The sequence below is a fragment of the Poecile atricapillus genome, chromosome 1 (genome assembly GCF_030490865.1).
Source record: "Poecile atricapillus isolate bPoeAtr1 chromosome 1, bPoeAtr1.hap1, whole genome shotgun sequence".
Taxonomy (NCBI): domain Eukaryota; kingdom Metazoa; phylum Chordata; class Aves; order Passeriformes; family Paridae; genus Poecile; species Poecile atricapillus.
Window position 1 is genome coordinate 148,375,613 of NC_081249.1, and position 24,727 is coordinate 148,400,339.

The window sequence follows — 24,727 nt, forward strand, 5'->3', positions numbered from 1 at the left end:
TGGAACCCTAGGGAGTCCACATCCCACCATCCCCTGGGAAAGAAAGGCAGAGATCAGGGTCATTTTCTCTTTGCTGTAGTTAGGACAAGGTAGATAAATCACAACTTTTTTTTATTGCTGGTGAACTCAAAACAGGCAACTTTAATCTACTGAGGAAGATACACATACAAACAAATGTTAGGCCTTGTGCGTTTTTTTCTTCATGTAAATGTCTCTTCAACTTCAGTCCAGCTCCCGAGCTCTCACTGAGCTGCCACTGAGATCCTGGTAACGTGCTCTGGGCAGTTCTGCAAGATGTTATAAGAAGCATCACATGTATTAAAAAGGGAGATTTTGCAGAAAAGACAAAGCTCTGACAGCAGCCACGTTGCTCAGAAAGGAGGAATCTGGCTAATCCTGCTGCAGTAGGTATGTGGTATTATATATAATTATATTATTTAAGAATTTGCCAGGTCCTTTTCTGTTTCTGGTGTGCAAGCTGCAAGTAAAGTGCACTTCTGGGTATAAATTACCATTCTATGAAGATGCAGTAGCTGGGTGGTACACATCAGACACCAGTGGAAAGCAGACTACAACAGCTGTTTCAGTGACACAGGCAATAAGAATAATGCCCTAGGATACTAGATGCTGCTGGGAAACCCTTTCATATTTTGAGCAGTTAAATATTACATCGTTCAGCAAAACACAAATAAAGTGTCATTTATATGGGACCTTCTGAAGTACAGACAATAACAGACACAACTGCTACTGCACACCAGGTTAGCTCTGTGGACAGCCAGTCCTCCACACCACACTGCTAGCTCCTTTTTAACCTTTCCAAAGAGTTTTGTAACAGCTAAGGAGAAAGCAGGGGTCCTAAGGATCTTTCTATAAAGCTGAGGGTTTTACATGATGTGGGGGTGGTGTAGGAGGCAGCACAACACCACATTTAAGCTATGCTGTGAGAGGACAACCCAGCTTTAGACACTGCATTTGATGATCGTGACATAACCAGGTCCAAAATTGTGAGATCCCAACTCTCATCTGCACCTTGCAGTTCTTGTTCTGCTCCAGTAGAGCTCAGTTACATTATCCTACACACAAAGCTCTTTTTTTTCCTCCATGTACAGTTTCAGGTGACTATTTTGCTTGGGTCTATACTCCTGAGACAAACAAGGCTGATAAACTACATACTGTTCCTCTGACTTCGTAGCACTGGCATCACAGCATCAAAAGAACTATCTGTTCAGTGTTTGTTCTCTTTTAATATAATGAAATAATAAAAAGGGAACTCCAAATACCCACCTAAGTATTCTCAGTGATTCAGGATACATTGCATACCCAGGGCAGATTTGATTAATTCCTTGCCACCACTGTTTTCATGTGTCCATTGCCAGCAATGGATGCCATGTGAAAAGGGGAAGGAATAAAATAATTGCTCTCTGTGTAATACAAAAAAGGATTAACACTGCCCTGTAAGAGCAGAACCAAGAAACAATTCTACTCACAGGGCCAGCAGTGTTTTTCCTCTCAGGAATGGCTGTGCCAAGGCACGGAGCAAGTTCATAGCTGAGGACCCCCTACCAGAGACAAGGGACACACACAGAAATGGCCCAATTGTTTCCAAAATAAGAGTGGAATCCTACAACAGATCTGCATTCCAAGCCAAATTATCCCTGGTACAGCTCTGCTGACTGTGGTGGAAGAACAAAAAAAATTAATCTGGCCTTATGGGACAACTCTGGCAAACCTTCCCCATATCGGTTCAGGAGTGAGAAATCTGACAGCTGGAAGCTCCATGTTTCTTGCTAACTTTGCTAACTTCAAAGGCCAAAACTTGACAGAGTGAATTACAAACTTGTGGCTGCCACTATCAAACACCTTCCCTGCACCACAACTGTCCTTGTTCTCCATAAGTGTTACCAATTTCAAACTGTCCGTGGTGCAGGTAGGTCTACAGTGAAGCCGCAGCAGTCCCTCCCGCTCCACCTCTCTACTGCTGGTCTCACACCCTACTCAAAGCCTCACTCAGGCACAGCATGAAGAAGTGCTTTTCAGAGACTGGTGTTCTGGTTTTTGTTGTTTTTTTGGGTTTTTTTTAGTAAGTGTATCAGACAGCATGGTATATCTCTTGCTGACTCCAATTACTGTCACAACAATATGGTTGTGGTTATTTAAAGCAGAATTTGAGAAGAAAAAGCAAATCCACTTGATACACTGAGCAGAACACAAGACAGAACTGAGCCAAGGCCTTCCAGTGCTGAAGGAACATGGGAGTCAGTGCCAGAGGACCAAATCCTGGGTTAGCCACATGAAGGTTTTGACCTTCAAATACAATGGGCTGCAGCCAGACTAAGTTATCGACATCACCAGAAACAGAGGAATCCCTGGAAAGGAAGGCAGAAAAGTCTCGTGGGCTATATAGTCTCTACAAGGTTTGCATGGCTGAGATGGGAGCTGGAATCTGCAGCAAGATCTGCTTTGGGGGGGGACAAAGGAGATGGGAAGACTTGCACTATTTCTTGTGCCTTTTGCCAAGATTCAGATAGCACAGATTATGGTAAAATTCACTTGGCAATAAAGGTCTTTATTAGAAAAAAAAATGAAGAAGAAGAAAAAAAAAGAAAAAAATTTCTAGTGAGTATCAGGACTAAGATTTCAAAAAGTAGAAGATCTGTATAAATTCAGCAAGATGTCCAGCACCAGATTATTTCATGGTGCAACAAAGAACCTGGGGAGAGGCCAATGGGACCTGGAGAGGGGACCATCTACCTCCCCAGCAGACTGCCAGTCTTAGGTACTTCTCAACAGCAGATGGATTTTGCTTGTTCCTGCAGCATCTCAGGTCCCAGGGAGGTATTGGTTGCAAGCAAGCACCTGAATATTGCCTAATGGAGTAAGCCAATCACTAATTCAGCTGGCGTGTCCATGCCCATCCACTGATTAGGTGGGGCTTTTTTGGATGCATTTCCGCTGTAGCGTTTCTTTTCTCTTCTTTCTCCACTTTAAAGTGTAAGCAAAAGGACTGCTTTCATCAGTAATAAGTTAAAATCAGAAACGACCTAACTAACAAGTAACTGATATTGGTCCTTGGAGCCCAAAGAGTAAAATCCATAGAAAATCTATTGGTTCCATTTTTTCTGGTATATCCCATGCACACCCCTATTAGAAAAATGGGGTTTACGAATCTTATACAGCAAGGAGCAGTACCTCAGAGCCAGAGCTGACTGTCCGTGGTAGAGGTCTGGGCTCTTTCACATTGCTAAGTATGGTTCTAAGTCACTGCTCAATCCGTCTTCACGTGGCCATTGGCCAAGCCAACGGGTGCGGTGGGGGCCCCGGGCTCAGCAGTCTCATCGAATCGTAAGCGCAGGGTGTTTCTGATCACCAGCTGCTCCATGATGAAAGAAGCACAAAACCATGGGATGGCATACTCCAGGGTGATCAGGCCCATGAAGTCAAAATCAAACTGGGAGTAGTCCCATGGGCAGGCATTGAACTGGCGTAGGATGAGGCCAGTGGTGAACTCCCAGAGGTATGTCCACAGTGTGTAAATGAAGCAGCGCACTAAAATGTTACACTTGTCTTTGAGATACAGATACATCTTCTCCACAATGAGGATGGAGGTGCCATAGATGAAGAGTGCCCACACACTGGTAACACCTGGGAACTTCCAGTTGAAGTTGACCACAAATTCCCAGGCAGCTGTGAACATCACCTCACAGAAATAGCCGTGGATGGCGTACAGGTACCATCGTGAGAAAGCGGTCAGAGGTTCTGCCGCAGCCATTCTTCTGCACTCACCCCAGCAGCACTCTGAAAGGAAGAGGGAGAGAGAGCGAGAGAGAAGTCAGCTAGGATGTCACAAGTCCTTATCCCCCAGATGGCAACACACAAACTTGTAACAAAGGATAAATCTGAAAAAGAAGTGACTCTCATTTTCACCACAGCACATTTTAAGTCCTGGGGAAAGGTGGCACCTTACAGGTCTCCATGGCTCAGAATGGGCCTGAACAACATATACTGCTCTGCCTGAAAAACGGGACGCCGCTGGTATTACATCGGAGATAAGGAGGGAGTTAATAAGTGCAAGGGCTTTGCCAGGATCAAGGCTGCCAAAGAATTTACTGTTTTGCAAGTCAGCAGAAAAATATAGGAGCACATGTCACCTGTTTGGTCTTTTCAGGAAATAGCATTATACCTTACTTTTGTGATTCTACTGTGGAACAGATTAGTTGAACACAGCATTGCAAAACTGGGCCTTTCCAGCTGCTGCCTACAGTCTCTATATGCAAAATGTTTACTGTAGTCTAAAACTGTGCTTTGATGGGAGCTACAGCAAGCAAATTGGAGGAGGAAATTCAGATTGTACACTTACAGACACCATACCTTGCACTCACTATTCAGCTGAACTTTTATTTTGTCTGTTGAAGAACTCATCCATTGTATGGCCAGCATTTGTAAAATAATTTTCTTACGGTGTCAGACTTCCTGATACCAAGTCAAAAAGCACAAGAGAGCCACTGAAATTCATTCAGATTTGGCTTCAGGACAGCAAAGCACAAAAGAGGAGAATAAAAAGGAACAGCTGAGCCTAGAGAGGGATAGTTAGTCATGATAAATAGGAAATGAGAACAAACTCTAATTGTCTATACAGGAAGAAATTAGTGAAGAGTTTTTGAAAAGGCACAATTTGCTTATCACTAAGCTGTTTCAGCACAATTAGCTTTTACACTTTCTGCAGAGATTCACAAGTCTGACATGCTACAGTCAATGACACGAGGTGATTATAAGCATAATTTTACTGAAGCCTTGCAGATTTACACCACAGGATGAATTTGACCTCTTTCATTCTTAGAAACTTGCTTTTTCAAGTTGAGTTTCTCTGGACTCTTTACAAGCACTATTTAACTTGCACATGACAGTTCTGTGGCACAATGTGCAAGTAAAGGACCACACTAACTTTATGTACAGTCATTCCATGCCATCTGGAAAGAGGCTGTTCCTGCCCTGCCCTGTAAACACAGTGCCTCTCTGAACAAAGTATTAACATGCAACTGAATTCTGATAGGAGATTAAGAGAAACTTCTATAAGGAAAAACAGAACTACAAAAATAAACATGAAGAAGATATGCACAGGGGAATATTGAAAGTGAAAAGGACAAAACTGGATCCATGATCTGTTCACACTTCTCTTAACCAGACACAAACAACCAAAGTCTTGACAGTTCATATGATTTGGGTGCTTGAACAAAGACCCATTTTTTAGTGGCAGAATCCATTTCACATAGGACACTGAGCAATCATTATGTGCTACAGAGAAAGGTCAACAGCACATAGTGAGCTTGTAGGTGAAATAATAAAGAATCACTAGAGATTGCCCCATGTCTCCTAAAAATTCAGTCCTAAGAAACCCTGCAAGACAGAAGAGGTGGCACACGAGAAATATGCAGGAGGTGTATATCCATACAGTCCATAAGAAGCTGATGTATAAGGGCACTGCAAACCAAGGAGAGTTTGTCAGTGTAATGTTACTTCATTAGTTTGCCAACACAGTTGATAAGCTTAGCACACTGAATCCTCATATCAGTACTCCATTCTGACATAATTTCAAGAACAAGTCAAAAATCAGAGGTACAGAAGTAAGGGAAAGTAGTAAGAAGGCATCATGATTTAAACCCAGCTAGTAACTAAGTGCCAGACAGACACTTGCTCACTGCTCTCCAGTGGGATGGAAACAAGAATCAGGAGGGGGAAAAAAGTAAAAAAAAGGGTTAAGATGAGTTTAATAATTGAAACAAAGTAAAATGTAGTAATAATGCAATTAGCTCAGTTAGTTAGAGCATGATGCTAATAATGCCAAGGTTGTGGGTTTGATCCCTGTATGGGCCATTCACTTAAGAGTTGGACTTGATGGTCCTGGGTCCCTTCCACCTCAGAATACTCTGATACTTCTGTAATATGTAATGTTCTTATCAATAGAAGGAAATTATTGTAAAGATTTTACTAAGTTGCCAAGGGATTGTATGGTTTTCCTCTCTTTTCTATAAGCCTAACTTTTTCACTTGTGATCTTTAGTCCTTGCACTTCTCTCTACAGCTTTATATGAAATGTATTTGAACTGTTAGCTGGGAGCACGCTTGTAATTTTGCAAATCTATACACAAAGTTGGATCAAATGCACAGAGGATCCTTCCCTCTCCCCCTCCATTTTCATTCCAAGGATCCCCATACCAATTATTTCCATTGCCTTATACCTCCACACATCCTGTTCTACCCCACACTATCTCCTCTGTGAAATGAAGATTCCTCTTTCCTGGTTCTATACCACAAACTTAATAAAAATCTATTTGCTTTCTGTTTCTTTTTTACTGTTTGCAAAATATTTAGTCACTACACTAGAAGTCTAATAACTGAATCTAGATCAGGTCTCGGACATCTACAATACAAGTTAACCCATTGCAAAGACCACTGTTGAGTTCTTTTGAATCACATGGCTTTCACCACAAGTGCAGAGACAAACAATACCGCACCGGCACTGTCTCAATATTTGCCTTCTCTACTGTCGTGTCTCCAGTGGGCCCAGCCTTGATGGAAACTTCCTTCTTACAATATGCCTGCAAGAGTCCTCACAGAATTCTTGCTGATTAGAAGCATCCCAAGACAGGGCAGATGCTAACCTCTGGTAGCCCAAACATAACTGGTTCCTAGTCACTAAGCAAATCCACAAATCACAGCTCCTCCTGTAAAATATTTCATCCAAAATAAAACAAAAAGTACATAGTAAGACATAAAGGGAATGGAGGATACATTTAGGGAGACTATCACAAGCCACAGCACATCAATGCACAAGCTGGGGACTGTACAATTTAATCGTTACAAGTCACTTAAGCATTTACAGAACAATTAAAACTGCAGCTTTTCCCAAGCATCTTATTTCCCAGCCACACCAAATTATTTGGTGTCTGGTAAGCAATATTGCACAAGGTCTCATGAGGGACATAAATGAGAAAAAACGTTGTTTTATTGGGCAGCAATTTATGATAAAATAATCAAGCTGAAAAGCATGACATTAGTGGGAGAAGCATCCAAACAGAAGGCCAAGACCGGATTCAGTAAGAAATGCAGATTTGTGAAAAGCCTTAAGTAGATAATTGAACTTGATGATGCAAAACTTTTAATGGAGTGACAGTAATACTAACAAAAGGCTCTGAACGTATGGGAGCTATTCAGTCTCCTCAGGAAAACAAGTGACATTCATCACTTAGGCACTTACAATGGGATGGGCAGCAGCTTCCTGAAAATCAGAAACACAGCTGCCAGCTATGCAATTGTCTCAGCAGAGAGGAAACAATGCATGGAGACTGCTCATGGATGACCATGCCTGCAGTGAGGCTGCTCGCACTGTGCTGTTTTGGGGAAAACAGGGAGCTTCTAAATTCAAAGTTTTGAAAATGCTTTCCATCATCAGCAAATTGTATTTCAAATAGTTAAAATAGAAATAGTTCCTCTAATACAAAATTATTAGGAAGCCTGAGCTAGGCCAGGCTTCCTAATTTTTCCTTCTCCTCTAGTAGGACCTTCTTTTCAGCTTGCTGAGAAAAGAAAACAAGGCAAGTCTGTGGAAACCACACAGGGACCTCCAAAGAACACTCGGCTCTTTCCCTGACTGCCCTGCCTGTGTGCATAACTCTGCTGGCAACAAAGGGGCCAAGAGCCCACTGCACCTAGAGGAAACAAGCACAGATCCAACAGGGAAAGTATATGAAGGACTGAGTTTCTCTACAGAAATCTGGTTGCAGCAACAGGTTCACTGAGGGCACAGAGCTGGGAGGAGTGGCCAATACCCCCCTCGTGCTGTGCGCCCTTTAGGAGGATCTCAACAGGTTGGAGAGATGGGCAGAGAAGAATTGCCTGTGATACAAGACAAATGCAGGGTCCTGCACCTGAGTAAGAGTAACTCCATGCAAGGAGGCAGTGGGCAGAAATTGATGGAGGAAGTTCCACCTGAATATGAGGAAGAATTTCTTTACTCCTTGGGTGATCAAGCATTGGACAGATTTCCCAGAGAGGTTGTGGAGTCTCCCTCCCTGCAGATATTCAAGAACTGTCTGGATGCAATGCTGTGCCATGTACTCTAGGATGACCCTGCTTGAGCAGGGAGTTTAGACCAGATGACCCACTGTGGTCCCTCCCAACCTGACCCATTCTGTGATCAGGGCAGGACTTTGACTTACGGAGGCAAGAAAGCACCAAGACTACAGATTTTTGATAGCACTTTGTATTTTATAATTTCAGCTCTGAAATGGATATTAATAGTCCCCTAGATTGAGGTAAGATACAGGTAAAACTGATGCACCAGGCCAAGTAAGGAGAAAAGACTTAGAGCTTGCCCCACTTCATGTGAGACCCCTCTGTGCAAGAGGAGCACTCCACACTCACATTCAGTTCTGCAGATGATGCAGCCTTGGCAGGCAAGAGGGAAGTGATCAGAAGATGGACTGATCCTAGAACAAGAAATAACGGTAGATTTCTCTCACACAAGCACTGCAGGGGAGATCTCTGTGGATGTTGTATTCATGCCTGATTAAGCTCCTGAGCACTGCTTGGCTCATTTTTTTTTTCAAAGCTCTCCTTTGCAGTGGCTTTCAGCCCATTTCCCCACTACCAAGCCAAACTGTGCTTTAAAAAAAATCTCATACAGGTTGTCTTTATTCCTTTTAATCCAGGAGAATTATTTAGATGCTCTGGATGAGTTTAATGAGACCTCCTCAAGAAACACCGAATTAACTCTGAGGTGCTAATAAAAGAAAAACACAAACAAAAACCTCCATGAGACAATTCCTCTAATGAATTTTGAGTCTATGAATTCTGTCAGCTAATTGATCCTCTGCAGGTGAACCTGAACTACTGCAGCATGTTTCATACGTATAGTGCCCAGTTATTTCTGCAAGTTAAAAAGTTACAACACAGTATTACTTTACAAATTCATATTTACTAATATTTAGTTCTATAACATGCACGTTCATATTTCTAATAAATGCCTTGGGGATCTATAACACTATGTTATGTATCATAATTTCTCTTAAATTTGAAAAAGTGTAAAGGAGACACATAGACAGTAGGATATTTTAGTCTCTCCAAACAACAGAACCATGAGCAGAGGACCAAGCTGAAGTAAAGGGTACTTTCCCTGCCCATGAGCTGTACTGCTAATGTCCTCCTTCCTCAGATCCTTATTATCTAAACAGTACTTAGGTAAAAATAACTGTTTCTTGTTACTTTTTAATTACTTCCACTGGCATATCATTGTAGCTACAGTGTTCTTTCTTCAGACTGGGAGAATCAGATGTGTATCTGCTTCTCTGCTTTAGCAAGGACTATAGTAGATACGAGAATGTGTTGGTGAAAATTGACATGCATTTTTGGGCAATACCTGTTTAAGTGTAATTCTTATTTTGCATTTTTCCTCTGAGTAAACACCTAACAAATATACCTTTGCAACCTTGGACAACATTCAATGAATATGCTGCAAAACTGGCTTCAACATTTTCACAAAGATCTCACACACCATTTGAAGTAAAGGTTTATAGAACACTAGATGTGTACAGAACACTATGTACTAGATTTGGCCCCAATACATTAGTTCATCAGTGTTTAAAGATTTATAAAGTAAGTCTTAGTGGTACTTATGTGCTGAAGTCCTAACTCTGAGGAGATATTCATCCTTCAGGTAACTGAGAGCCTCAATTAACTGTGGCTCAGAAAATAGGATTTCAGCTGTACTAAAGTGTGGAAGAGCTCCAGCAGATCGATTAATCAAGCCCTGCAATGAAGCTAAAAGCATGCCACAGACATCTCCAAATAGAGACTCTCAATGCTTTCAGGAAAGATCTGGAGCCCTTGGATTTTGGTCAATTCTGAGTCATCTGTTTTTGCTGCTTCTTTGTCTGGATTCTATGTCCATCAGGATGCACACTGTCTCCCACATACTGTGGGGTAAGAAAGCACAATCTATTTCTTATCTGAATTTTCCCCTCATTTCTGTCTTTAGCTCCTTGCCCATAGAAGGCACGTTTCCCTGCCACTCCTTGCTTTCTTGCTCCCTTGCCCAGTTCACTCTGTACCTGCTGGCAGCCTCTGATCCCTGTCTGTCTTTCAAATCTGGTCCAAAGAGAATTGGGATACAGTAAAAAAGAATGACGACAAAAGGAGATTAAATGAATCCAATTACCAGACTAACCCAAAGGGATGGGGAAGTGTAGTTCTTAGCAGTAAAGCCTGTGTGTGGGCTGCCCAGAAGGTACCATTTCACAAAAGAAAGGAGAAAGATAGGGTTTTCTTGGGAAGGAGTGTAGAGGGAAGCTGGCTTCTCAGAAGACAAAGAGAAAATATGAAGACATTGTTTAAAGAATAGCTTTTAGACTAAGGTGATCTCATGAATGGCAGCAAAAGTGCAGAAAGTGGAGACTTTCCATGTCCTGCCACACACATAGCAGGAAATGTTACATTACATGAACACACCTTCCCAACCCACAGTGACCACTCCAACCTGAGCACAGATTAAAGCAGTAGCTCTTTACTTACAGTGAGCAAGAGGAATGTTTCCTTTGTACCTGATAGAAGTTAAAACCCGCAAGAGTCATGCAAGTAACAGACTTGAAAGACACTATGAAAAATGACTGAATCCAAACTTGACATCTACAAGTATTAAGCACAAATCTCCCTAGCATCTCCTTCAGGGAAGGTCATGTTCACCTCAAAGTCTGTTGCCATAAGGCTCTCGTGCCTTACCGGCTGCCCTTCCCTGTTTGGAAAAGCTGCCCTGAGTTCCCAACATTCGCTGACACTATGGTTCTCAAAACAAGCAAATGTCCAGCAAGAGCCCAAGTGCCCCTGATGTGACTCCAGTACAAAGCAAAGACTTGGAAGCCAGGACTCTCCTATAGGAGCAGGCTGAGCTTCCCATTAACACTGAAGAGGAGGAAGCCAGCATTATGGAAGGTCTGTTCCCAAGGAGATGACATGTCCAGGGGGCACAATCTGCTCTGAGAATCTGTATCAGCCATCCTTCAGTTTTGGGTGCTTAGTAGCTGGATTCACCATTATCTTAACCTGAACAGTTGACTTCTTTGCAGCGAGAGCAGACCTGAGTTCCTAGAACCCAGTTTTCAAAAAGTGACACAGGTTCACACACCATGACTTCAGGCCTAGGTCTGAGCACCTATAGTTCCCTGATGGGCAACTGCCTGACTCATAAGCTCCTGCAAGCTGGGCCCCTTCATATCAAACCATGCATTCAAGTACAGTGGCAATCAAAATTCACGTGTGTTTTCAAAAGCTTGAGCTTGATATTATGATATTAGCTAACTGAAGAAAATCTGACATTCAAAGAACATAATGCATATCATGCCTTACCAGCAACCCAAACCAGAGTCATGAATGGAAGAAGAGAATTTGTCCTGAAAACACAAGTTTACAAGATTTACTGTCCACTGTCACTACACAGCCAACACATATAAAGAAAAGACAACATGATGGCAAGACATCATGTGTCACCCATTTTATGTGGTTTCTAACAGATTTCTGGAAATTCAGACAGTTCATTTCTAGAAAGGTGGGGGTTTTATCTTCTCAGCAAATGCCTCATCTTTCCAAAGCAAAATGGAAAGCAAATAAACCATTCTGCTTCAACCTACAATAAAAAACTGGTCTACTCACAAAGGTCAGTATCAGTAACAAATATATATGCTTAGCACAGCACTTCTGAACAATCTTCAGAAATAAGTCAGAATCAGGATGAAATGAATGAAAGCCAGATTTGGGGAAAAAAAAAAAAAGAAAAAAATTCAATCATTTTTCACATTGAAAATAAAGCTTGGCAGAGAAAAATACTATGATCAAGCTGTTAAAGTATCTAAAATCCCAGCTTGCTAACATAATGACACAATCCAAATCACTAAAATCTATATCATTGATAGATTCAAAGTAGTCTCTCCTCATTTGCTACAGCTAAAGGTCAAAGTATAATTTCATAAAAATGCCTGCTTCTTTTATGGAAATTCTTGTTGCATATACACAACTGTAAAGAATTGTTTCTCTCTCCTTTTATTACTCTTCACTGGAGCACAAGCATTTAAAAATTCCCAGCATTAAAGTGGTAATAGGTAACTGTATAGTTTAAATACCTGCAGTTAGCAACTACAGTCACTCTTCATCTAGAAGGAACAGAACTGCTGCAGTTCATAAAGAAATGTAACATCTTGGTCTAAGCTGAGTTAGGTTTAAACCCTGCAAGCAGAAGGTACTGCATAAAGTCAGACAAAACAGGAGGGAGCACACTTTTAAACACCTTCAGGTTCGTAGTCCAAGAATGTCATACGAAGAGTTTCCTTCTCTCCCGTTTTGGAAATCTCTTGGTGGCAATTCCACATCAAATATTTTTTCCTCTCAATATACAATTTTTTTCCTTCCTAACATTAAACTATTTCTGAGATGTCAAAGAATCAGGTCTCCCAAGTGCTATCTGTTATTCACAAGGCTGTGACTCCTGAGGTTTCTTCTTAGCAGCCCTGGTGTAAAACTTGAGCAGTCTCAGAGTACTAAATTATCCTTTCTCACCAAAGGAATCCCTGTGGAGCCTCCAAGACTACCTCATCTACCTCATCTTCTTAATTTCACACAGGCATCAGAGGTAGAAACATCCTGAAAAGGAAGGGTAGAAGAGGATAAATCTCAGAATTCTACTGATCACCTTGTCATGTCCAGCAAGATCATCAAGCAGACAACCATGCCAACAGCGGGGAAAGGCAGCTCCTCTAAGCAGTTTCCAGGAGTTTTTCCCACTAGTGCTCACCAATTACCATACCATGGGTATTAATCATGCTGTCACTGGTTTGCAAAGTATGTAATCAGCAGTGGAAATACATTGTATGCACAAATAAATTAGTGATGAGTTTTGTACTTCACTGTTCAGATTTATTTCAAGCCAGCATCACTTAGATAAATTTGAATTCACGCACTTGTACAATTTCTCTGTTCTGAATAACAAGTCAGCAAAACTTTGGGTTTTAGGGTCTAGTTCCTACACAGCAAACATACCCCCACACTGTGTTGAGTACTTCTATTCCTATTTACATCTTGGCAAAAGAAGGCTGACACTTTTAGCGCCGTTATTTCCTAAAGGTATCAGGAAGCATTCAAGCTACAATCACAAAGATACCATCTTCAAGTTTTATGCACACCTGTCATTTTTCTCTTTTGTAAAACTGAAGCATGAGATTCACCATAAACCTCCAATATTTAGGTGTTTATTACTCCCCTTCAAATCATTCATTTGATTATGTACTATGTGTCCCAAGAAGGAAACACAAGATCTTTCCCACAGGGAAACATGACTGAAACTCAATCTTCTGAAAGGTGGTAAAAGTTGTACACTCAGGAGCTCTTTTAAAAAATTGGAATAACTCAACTTTTGTGTCCCATGTAGAACTGGTATTTGCCAGGTTATTTTATTTCTCCCTGCCATTCAAAGAAGCTTTTATCTCTTTCAATTTCTTCACTTAGCATTTGTCCATAAGCTTTTGCTGTTGCATCCTACAGCTCCCTCCTTTTCCAATAGTCATGAAGGTACTGTTCCAGTAGTGTTTCCCAGCACTATTCTTCCAACTGAGATGTGCTCCCAGGTGCAGCTTCATGCACTCCAGCTCATGAACCACGGAGCTGGGTCATAAGGATGTCTCGTGTCTCCTCAGACTAGACCTGATGTCACTGCAGTTCTTTCCCTACTGTTTCTGAGTTTCTTATTGCCTCTCTCCTAAATCACAGAACACTGGACTGTTCTCTAGTTTGGACTTGACCATAGATACCTGATTAAGTGTAGGCAAATCAACCTGCTGTGTCTACATGTGGTAGGTACATAAATTTGAATTCTATCTACATCTGTACAGATATTTAAAGATATAGAGATGCCTTCATATATTGTCCTATTTTATTTGCTGATTTGTCCTCTTTTCCCCTCTACTTGAAGGGGATGGATCTTTTTCCTTATAACTGCCTCTTCCGCCTGTGTTCATTTTCATGCTGAGGTGAGCTTTTACAAACACTACTATTGGATTTATTATACCTTCAACCTGCCAATCATTTATTACAGCTTCACAGAGTGTGATCACTCCAGCCTTTACAGAGCCACTCTGAAAATAGATCCATTTAATATTATGTTTATACCCTTCTCCCACATTTCCTTTTGTGACTGCAGAGTGTCCAAATGACCATGTCATACTGAAGTTTCCCCAATAAAACCAACAGATTTATTGCTCCAATACTGGAAAGAAATTTCAGAATTTGTCAGTATTTATTAGTTAACCTAAGTGTAATACTTTGGGTTCCTTAAGACAGAGAAGTCTGTATGTATATGCATGGGGATGCTTCAGAATATTCTAAATACCTGAAGTCCAGGAATTTACCTTTCATAGTACAGCAAGCCCAGATTATGAAATAAAAGAATACATAGCTTTAGACTGCTTTACAGATCTATCTATGGTTGAGACCCAACTCACATTCACCCCTTTTTTGAGATCCAATCTACACATTCAGCCTTCTGAAATATTCTAAATCATCTCTTGTGAATAGCAGCTAATATGCATCTGCTTACAGAATGTAACTGCATCGCATTAATACCACCTCCTTCTAAACACCTGAAAAAGGAATTAAGTTGCCACCTTAGAAAAGAAAATCCCTAAGAACTGCTAACTCTAATCCTAAACACAGCGAGGGTGTAAAAATACTACTCACCTCTTCACTCAACTATAAGTCCACACAGAAGACATTTTCCACTCTCAGCTGCAGAAAGATGTTACAGTTGCAAAAGGTCAAAGCACAATGATAACAGTGGACTTGAATTTGAGTCTACACACACAGCTACTGCGGTAGAAGCCAGAGCAATTTTCTTCCTTGTGTATTTGTATTTATTCTCTTTTACATGCTTCAAAAAAAGAAAATGTTCCAAAACACACACAGAGCTCTTTCCTTATACATATTCACTTAATTCCCAGTGACTGACAAAACATTCTCATAACTGAAACACAGGCACTAATTGGCCAAGATCCTGGGCCATCCCAGAAGAGAGACAAGATAACAATGTATTCTTTTACTTGCCTCTGGAAAATGCTCTTTCCAGAATAGATAAGTCATGTTGATGCATAATGCAGAAAGCTCATGTTCTCACTATCAGAGCTTCTCTTTCCTTTACAAAAGCACTGATGTTTCTCAGGACAATCCAGACAGTACCTTTCACTGACACTAAATTCCCTTTACAAAAGTATTTTGTATGTGATGTTCATGCAGGTGCCTTAGGAACATGTGGAAACACAAGCCTGAAGGAGGAGAAGTTGGCGGCCCAGTGTCTCCATCCAACTGGGGTTGTGGTGTGCAGAATCTTTCCCCATTGCAGGAATTAGCTACTGCAGATCCAGATTATGTTTTCAGTAACTTTGATCTTACTACTTCGGTAAGACCAAAGACAGAATCATGATACTCCACTTCAAACAGCTTCAAGCCCAAAGATGGCCTGAGTATCTATAATTTACTGGACCTCTTCCACCTCCCTCTCAATATCAGCTGACTCAGTAAAACCTATCACCTCTCCATAGAAATGGGAATATTGAGCTGAACAGACTTCACCTGGTTTCCAGAAGAGGCTTATTTTTGAAGTCTCATGGCAGCCTAGTAGCTGAATGCTATGAAACACACAACACCCTCAGCTGAAACACTGGAAGAGCCATTTACACTAGACAGGAGCATGTAAGAGGAAATGGTAAGACCACAACTTCCCACCCATGAGGTTCAGTTCGTTTTTAACACCTCCTATACTTAGTTTCTCTTTTTGCCAAGTACCGAGCTTCCACTAGTTTCTGTCAGCTTGTCAGAGGAAGTTAATTGCACTCTGCACCTGGTTGGAAAGATTGAGTTTCCCCATGGGGCCTGGCAAGCACAACCAGAAAAGAAAACAACTATGGCTGTGTCATCCTCTGCAGCATAGAGGCAAACCTGCCATCCTGGAGTCTCATCCACAGGCAGTAGAGGCTTTTCAATGGATGGATAATTAACTGGCTTTTAACTCCTTCCACTGAACTGTAATCTAAAGCTTTACCTAGCTATCATGTAATTATGCTTTTGTATTTAGACAGCGGAGACAAGAATAAGAGAACCTAGAATAGTTTGGGTTGGGAGAGACCCCAGAGATCATCCAGTTCCAACCAGCCTGCCATGGGTAGGGACACCTTCCTCGGACCAGGTTGCTCAGGGCCCCATCCAACCTGGCCTTGAACACTTCCAGAGATGGAGTACCCACAAATTCTCTGGGCAACTTGTTCCAGTGCCTCACCACCCCTCACAGTAAAAAGGTTCTTCCTAATATCCAGCCTAAACCTAGTCTCTTTCAGTTTAAAGCCATCACTCCTTGGCCTATCACTACATGCCCTCGTAAAAATTCCCTCTCCCGCCCCCTTGTAGTCCTCTTTAGGTACTAGAAGGTGCTATAAGGTTTCCTTCTCAGAATCTCTTGTTGCCCAGGCTGAACACCCCAGCCATCTTAGCCTGTCTTCACAGGACAGGTGCTCCAGCCCTCTGATCAACTTGGTGAACTTCCTCTGGACTCATTCCAACAGGCTGATGTCCTTGCTATGCTGGAGACCCCAGAGCTGGATGCAGCTCTCCAAAAAGAGTCTTATGAGGGCAGAAGGTCCCAGTAGAGACACCCGAGGAACACCATTTGTTCCTTGACTTTCACTGGAACTCTGAGCTATTTGACCACCACCCTTTGGATGCAACAGTCCAAACAATTCTTTATCCACTGAACAGTCTATCCATCAAATCCATGTCTTGCCAATTTAGAGAGAAGGATGTTGTGGGGGACTATATCGAATGCTTTACAGAAGTCCATATAAATGACACCTGCACCCTTCCACTGATGGAGTCACTCCATCACAGATGGTGACTGGGTTGGTCAGGCAGAACTTGCCCTTAGTGAAGCTGTGCTGGCTGTCTTGAATCACGCAAGTGTGTCTTGCCCCATTAATGACTGGCCACAGAGCTCCCAAACTCGCAGGGCTTTCCCAGGGTCACGCTATTTTCTGCCCAGATCTTCATTTGTGGTGCCCTTAATACCCAACTTAAGTTTTCAGGTTTCATTCTACCATCTCAAGAAAAGTTTACACTTTAGATACATTCTAAACAACTGGTTGCCATTTTAGGGGGCAATGTTATTTAGCAGTTGTTATTTGAGCAGTGAGGAACTGATCCCTCCTTTAAGCAGACACTGAGGTCTCACTGACTGAAAAGCACTTCTGACAGTGACTTCTTTGTTCGCCCCCAGTAATCTGCATTACACTATTACTGCACCATGATACCATTCTAACAAATTAATTATTTGCATGACATGGTTTTACTAGATTTTGAATTTCGCATAAACATTTCATACACACATGCATACAGAGGTCCAAATTAATGAATGAATTTCAGACACTTAACAAAGATACTTTACTTACAAGCTTTGTTTCCCTACAGGTTCCCATTTGTAGTTACTAGAGCCTGTGAAGGCAGTTAGAGATGGGCACATTCTGAAGACAAAAGTGGAATTTGATCATTCTTGATTCTATCTTTCCTGCATCTTTCCAGTACCTACTTAGAGGTGCTTAAAGCATGTATAACACTGATTTAGTCACCTCTGTGAAATACTTGAGGTTACATAGGGTAATTTCAGGTCTTATCAAACAAGATTTTTTTCTTCATCTTGTTTTCCTTTGGGCAACAATAGGCACCTCATGCCTCTGGGCAAAATACCAGCTTAACAGAGATGCCAGTTCTCATCTGTGTTGGACACAGCTGGGAACTGTCTTGTATTAAGACTAGGAAAGAATTCCTCACTTTTAAGTAAAATTGTTTGATACTGCTCACTCTGGACACCAAAACTAACCCTCTTCAAAAGCCCCAAACCTTAAATTCTTTTAAAACCATCTTTAAAATCTGCTCAATAAACAGAGCATCAGGTGACCCATAGCAAATAGAACCAGAGAGGCACCATATGTTTTCTTGTCCATGTTTATGTAAGATGCTTAAGAGTTGTAATTTTCGTGCCTGAATTGTGCACCTACTATTGGCAGTCCTGGAGACACACACACTCTGGTCAGCTATCCATTCTTTTTTAGATGTACAGAAACCTGCAGCATACCAGGACTTCTATAGCAATCACTAGATATTAAACAATATGCTGTTGGTAGAATGAGAAAGAATATAAGTTTTTGCCTCCTGCTAAAACAACCTAAATATAATTTCATAATATAACTAGTCTTGATACATGCAACAAGAAACCCATCACATTACACATAGAGCAAACAGCACTATCTTCACAACAGTTCATAGCGATGTCAATGTGTTCAAAGTGTTAACATTTTCAAGTGCGCTTGTTTTGCATAGGCTTGTACTAATTTAGAAGCCAGATTACACTGCAGCTAAGAAACTTGCTTCACTGTATCTTCACTGTCTCTGAGAGCTCCCACAGCTGTAAAAATATGCAAGGTTAACTTAAATATTACATATGCAAAATGAACTTTTAAATTAATGTGCCTCAGCCAAGGCAGTGCTGCATGTGTGGCACACAGATAAAAGTTACAGCAGCGTACGTCTGTGCCTGAAAAGAAATAGAGGGTGACTTTTGCCATCCCATTCTGATGGTAGTTTTCTTGGGTATTTCCCATGTCTAAGTCACTCTTCTGAGCCACCTGCACTTAGATACTCTGGCAGCACAGTACAAAATGCAAAGTTTTACACTGCATCCACAACATTGACAGATCTTCCTTCCTTCTCCTGCTGAGTTTACAATGACCAGTATATAGAAGAATAAGGAGCATCTTCTTATGCACAGAAGCAGCCCTCATTCAGCAGCCTTCCCTCACATTTTCCCTATTACAGCCATGGAACATAAAAAGTTCCAAGAATCTGGCTAAGAGCAGACTGGACATTAGAGGATGGTGAAAAAAAGTGAAGCTCTTCTACAGAGCTGCATGAAGGCTCAGCAGTCAAAAAGCAGGGGATATTAGAGATCCACTCCAACTTTCATACTTGGAGTACTAAAAGTAAAATATCCACTAGACTACAGTAGCTCCCTCTCCCAAAGCAATTCTAAAAGGCATTGAGACTGAGAGAGAATACAAAGAATAAAAATTTGCAGTTCCCCCAAAGTTAGAACTAAACTAGATAAAACTTAAACCCTAACTAGCAAAAAAAGATAAAAGAATGCAAAAATATGCACACAGAATGAATGATAAATGTAGCTGGAACCAGTGGGTAAACAGAAAATTAGAAATATACTAGGGGTTTTGGAAAGTTATGTAACAAGAAGCAACATGCATGCCCAGAGAAAAGTTCAAGGACTGGTCATATTGGGACACTCAGTAACTACAACCAGAGACCGCTTCAGATGACCCTCCAGGACCATCAAGTCTTCCAGTAGGAGGCAGATGAATGCAAATTAGTTGTAGGGAAAGTGATGTTTATGTATCAGGAAGTACACTGTAATGAATGTGTATAATCATGATGAAATAAATACCCTGTGGTAAAGTTTCACACATTTGACAGACATTTGAGATATCCTCTGAAAGTGCCTGGCACTGTAATAAAGAATGCCGGCTTTCTAATATTTCAAATCATGTTAGAAAGTTTATTTTCTGTCCAATTTTGTTATCACTACAACAAGGAAATGAAGCAAGTAGAAGACAGGACTCAGATGGAGAAGCAAAAGGACCTAAGCCAGTGCCAAGGTGGCTACCATAAATGGGGTTGCTGAGCAGCTGTGCTGCCTCGTGAAGCAATATGCAAACTTATGCAAGTCTTGTAATGAGCTATGCTGGCCCTAAGAGAGGCTCAAGGGGCAAACAGCGCAGTGAACTAACACAGGACTGATGAAACCTCTACTTTATTACTAGGTTTGCCATGATCTGCAATGTGACCTTGGACATGTCACTCCACCTCTCCGTGCCTCTGACTGCCATCTGGCTGATTAGGCTAAACTATTTGGTGTGAGGGCTGCATCTAATTATAGATTGGGCTGGCAGGTAGCAAAAATAGTTACCTATACTGACAAAAGTCATCAGGAAAACTGAAATATAAAGAGCAATTACATCCAGTCACTTGCAGAAGTGCCAAATTGAGGTGCAGTCAAAAAGGCTGCACAACTAGGCAGGTCTTAGCACCAGTCTCATTTGCTCAGTCATCTGTGTCACATGGATTCCCAAGTTTACCAAAATATTTATTTCAGGGAGCCTGAAGGTGCATCTTTAAGCCAGATACAAGCATTTGTATTTAACAGCATATTCAATTAGCTTCTCTGTACAGCACTTAAGAGTGAGTAATTAAAGGAAATATTTCTGCAGTACAGTTTCTCATTAGCAACCTAATTAGCCTTCTGAAAATAATTAACATTCCTTTCTATAAAGGGAACAGATGACCCATTACATCCATTAGACAAGCAAAACAAATGCTGAAGGTAAGGAAGATTTGTTCAGGGAGACAGCAAGAAAACATCCAGCAGCAGTACAAGCAAAAAAAAAAGAAGATGAGGCGCAAATGCCTGTCAACCACAAAGACTGGACAATTCGAGTGTGTATGTAGGACTAGTATGTACATAAGTGCCTCATGTGCGCATGCAACATTCACATCAAGCATTTTCTTTCCCTTGCCTCTAGGACCCACTGGTAATCTTATCACTGAGATGCTGAAAAATTCCACCTCCAACTTGTTTTGAAAGACAGAATTAATCAACAATTCACAGTCAGAAACAGCTCTCTCCACATGTAAAAATTCCCCAAGGGTCATGTATTTTGACTATTAAAATATTCTCAAAATGCTCATTAAAATAAAGCATGATTTAATGTCAGATACATGGACAAGTGAGTTGATGTCTATGAACAGCATGAAGCTCACCTGTCAAGTTTCACAGGATGGTGTTTGACTAGTTGGCGTGCCCCAAAAGAGTTGTGTTTCCTGACCCATGCATGTTTGAAATCAGTGCGGCTGGAGAGTCACAGCACCAGTGTTGTGGGATTTGTGTGTATATACAGATGACAGAAAGCAAAGGACCAAGGTCAATATTTCACTGCCTGGTGCAGCAAGAACTGTGGTGTCAGTATAGTTGGATGCACTGCTCCAATGCAAAACAACAGATAAAGGAGAAATGAGCTAAGCTTTTAAACATTCAGATATTCAGGTAACAAAGCAAACATAACAATTCATGAAAATGCAGCTGCATTTTCAGCCAGTTCCATCTTTGATACATACTTATATTTCTCTGGCAGGAAAGCTGAACACTCATAGCCTTCAAGTGTGATTGCAGTGAGGGCAAAGCTCAGCTGCACAAAAGCTTCCATAGCTACATCACTATGGAAACCACAAATCCATTGCATGCTCTGTTTGTCTACTTCTTTCACTGATGAAAAACAAAGAAAAGATACACTTCCAGTTTATCGCCTTTTCACTTTGGTCAAGACCATAGGATGACAGACACATTTTACCTTCTTCAGAAGGAACCCTTCCTTCTTTAACAGCTCTCTTTGTGAAACCTACCCAGCCTCTCAACCCAGCAGTGCAGCCATTCCCCTCAGCATGCTTCCACCACTTTTTTTAGTGAGGACTCTTCAAAAGCAGCCTGGGATTTTATCGTAGCTTCCAGTTTCCCTCAGCATCTGGACTAGGACAACTCCAAAGGTGACTCACTCTAGGGCATATCCAACTGGCTGACATAATGAGAACCTGAAAACTGTTCTGAACACAAGCTACAGTGTCTTGTTTTGACAGAAGTAACATTCCCTTCCTTTCCAAAAAGCTCTTTATGAACATTTGAAGTTCTCTCAAAATGCAGTAGGGCACATTAAAAGAGATTACAAGCTGTAAATGCAAAGACTGAACTTTTGCTTTAAGAAGACCATCATTTCTACAGCTGTTGCTAGTTACAGGTAGCTTTTATCACACTAAAAATCAGAATACATCTCAGCAAAAGCCTAATAGCCAAGAACAGCTCTGAGAGATGCAGAAGGAAAACGGGGGAAAATGCTCAAAAATCTGCAATACAGCATGGACAGTGCAGCCTGGGTACGCAAAATGGCTGAAGGAATCTTCATACCAACCAGTGGGAAGAAAAAAGCAAAAAAATAATTAAAACCCCTCTGCTTCAAAAAGTATGTTCATTTTATGCTGAAGAACAGCTTCTGAACAATCCTTCAGCAACACCTTCTCTCACAGTGGGCACCACTTACCTAAGCCCACGGCAGTTCATGGAAGAGTTGGAGGAGAATTGAGCCTCTGCAGCTCTGTAAGTCTTCAGTGCCTCTCAAATTCAACTGCCAGCTGACAACCATAACAGACAAATGCCTACTAGTAAATGAATTGAGAGAAACTATGTGTTACAGATGCTCCCAAACAGCCACTTAAACACACACATCTCCACTAGAGCACTCTGCATGGACAGAAAAATCCTACCTGTGCTCAGGGAACTTTTAACAGAGGACACTTTGGCTTCTCAGCAAGAAGGAGCTAGGAACAAACTGACATAGTCTAAGTTTCTTACAAAAACCAAAGCAATGCTACACAAAAGATGTGGCTCTCCCACCTCACTTTTGCAAAATGGGCCAGAGCAACCAGGGCTTCCATCTTGCTCCTAACTCACTGCCCTCACCTCACAGACAATTCCAGGCCGGCATCACCAGATGTGTCCCAAGTTCATTGGTGTTACAAGTATTCCTACCAACAACCCACAGGATGATAGGTTACTTCTGTGTCCTCAAGGATGTCACAACAATGCCCAAGCCAGTTTAATGAAGAACAAACTCAAGAGTGGTGATAGCAGTCTGCAGGGTCTTGTCCACATGGCTTTGAAAGCAGATCTGTCTGCATCTCCAAGAGACAGCATCCTGAACAGCCTGAGTGGATGGAACCTACAGGAGGCATTGGAAGAATGAATAATTCATAGTCTTGTTCTGCTGCCAACGGATCTGTGTTTTCTTGTGCCCATACGGCGCTTGGTTTTCGTTTTAACAGTAATAGGAGACTTCTGCTCTACATTTGATGGTTCTTGAGGACAGGGAAGAAGCAGCCTCACAGCAATGGTACCACACACCAGAGCACTTGCCAGACACAGCTTTCTTCAGAAATACTCATGGCTGCATCACTGACATAACTGCCGGACTCATAAAAAGCTCAGTCCATCACCAGCTGCCTTCTCAGGACGCAGCTGACACTTGCTTTGTTATAACACTGCAGCACTAGTCTGGACTTCACCACTCAATAAATGACACTTGGTGACCAACTGAAGCCCTGTAATCAGCTAGACACTGAGCAGCAAAATCACAGCTGGAGCTCTAGGCAGGAGCTGACCCTGCTTATCCACACTGTTAACACTGTCACAATTAAGTCTAGTGCTTTCCTACAGCAGCTGACTGGGTCTGTTCCCCAGTCTCAGAGAGGATCAGGGATCTATCAGCAAGAATACCCAGAGGAGTGGGACAACAGAACATCCCAACACAAGATCTCCTGGGCATTACAACTAGGAGAGAGTAATGAGACACCTGAGACAGGACAGAGGGAGGGATGATGGTACTACATGAATCTGAAGTTTATACATGTATTATCTACATATTCAAAGTGAGTTCCCAGCTAGAAATAAAATACTGTGCACAACCTACCCAGGAAAGCTGATCCACAATAGGGAAAACAATATTGTAGCCTGAACCATGCCACATATTGCAGACACAAAGAGCATATCAAAAATGCTGCAGGGTCTGGAAATCGTTTTGGTCCCACAACACCCACCCCACTTACCAGAGTCAACATAAACTTTTGCTCTGGGATATAAATCACCCTTTCAAATTGACAGCATTTTACATGTACTCTGTGGAAGTGTAACAGATTGCCACAGCATACAGGAGAGTGGCAAGATGAGGCTAAGAAGATTAGTAGAGTAACACAGTGGTGAATCAGGTGCATGTTAGGGCCAGGAATAGATTCCTCATCATCCGACTCACACCTGTGCTTTCACAGGAGAGAACAACCCTCTGCTCTTTACCTACTGCTCTGGTTTAGCTCAGAGATACTGCTCCACTGTCCTGATTGTTTTAACTGCCTAAGGCTACCAGAGTGTGATGTTTTAAAGAGACAATAACACTGAAAAGTTTGGCTGCACGAATTACAAGTTATCAGAATGATGTGACTCACAGCCAACAGAAATCAAGGGTGATGTGTGCAAATAGCAATCTTACACCTCCAGAAAACAACTTGAGGTTTAAACCAATGTAAATAACTTTGCACTCTACATACTTAAATTTCAGAGGTCTCATCTACAATGATGTCAGCTCTGTACTCAGACAACTGCTCTGTTTTTCTGGTCTACAAGTACAGTCCAGCCAGTTGTAGCCTCCAGACCTTACCTTTTCTGGGGAGGGATACTGGAGCTCTCCCACTCTTTGGCCAGCTGCTAATTCACAACATCCGCAGGTAGATGAGGCTGCCTCCAGCAGGTCCAAGGGGTTTCAGATGCCAATCGTTTTCAGCCCAGGTGCGTGTGACCGACAGCTAATACAGCAAGCAGACAGTCTTCCTAAACCAAAGAAGTACATTTTATTCTTAATACAGCACAATGCAAGAGAGGTTTGAAACACTGAATGAGCTATGTGTATGGATAGCTTAGCCCCAGTACCTCAGGC

At 41.7% G+C, this 24,727-nt stretch overlaps 2 protein-coding genes across 3 annotated transcripts in view; both read right to left on the reverse strand.

The window, feature by feature from the left end:
* The window catches only part of RAD51B (RAD51 paralog B), a 404,600-nt gene extending 380,030 nt beyond the window's left edge, over nt 1-24,570 (reverse strand). Inside the window, exon 1 of the mRNA XM_058847115.1 lies at nt 24,452-24,570. The gene's annotated coding sequence lies outside the window, so the exon portion shown is untranslated. The remainder of the gene's footprint in view (nt 1-24,451) is intronic.
* On the reverse strand, nt 95-24,590 carry TMEM229B (transmembrane protein 229B). Of its 2 annotated transcripts, XR_009278475.1 has the most exons (3): nt 24,452-24,590; nt 3,190-3,793; nt 95-287 (listed from the first exon to the last, which is right to left on the reverse strand). XR_009278475.1 is itself a non-coding variant. In XM_058847143.1 (2 exons), exon 2 carries the CDS (start codon nt 3,767-3,769, stop codon nt 3,266-3,268), a length of 504 nt encoding a protein of 167 aa, XP_058703126.1. In that variant the 5' UTR covers nt 3,770-3,793; nt 24,452-24,590; the 3' UTR covers nt 95-3,265. The 2 variants fall into 2 exon arrangements, 1 of the variants encoding a protein (XP_058703126.1); XM_058847143.1 differs by having other exon boundaries at nt 95-3,793.
* Between the last annotated feature and the right edge of the window lie 137 nt (nt 24,591-24,727).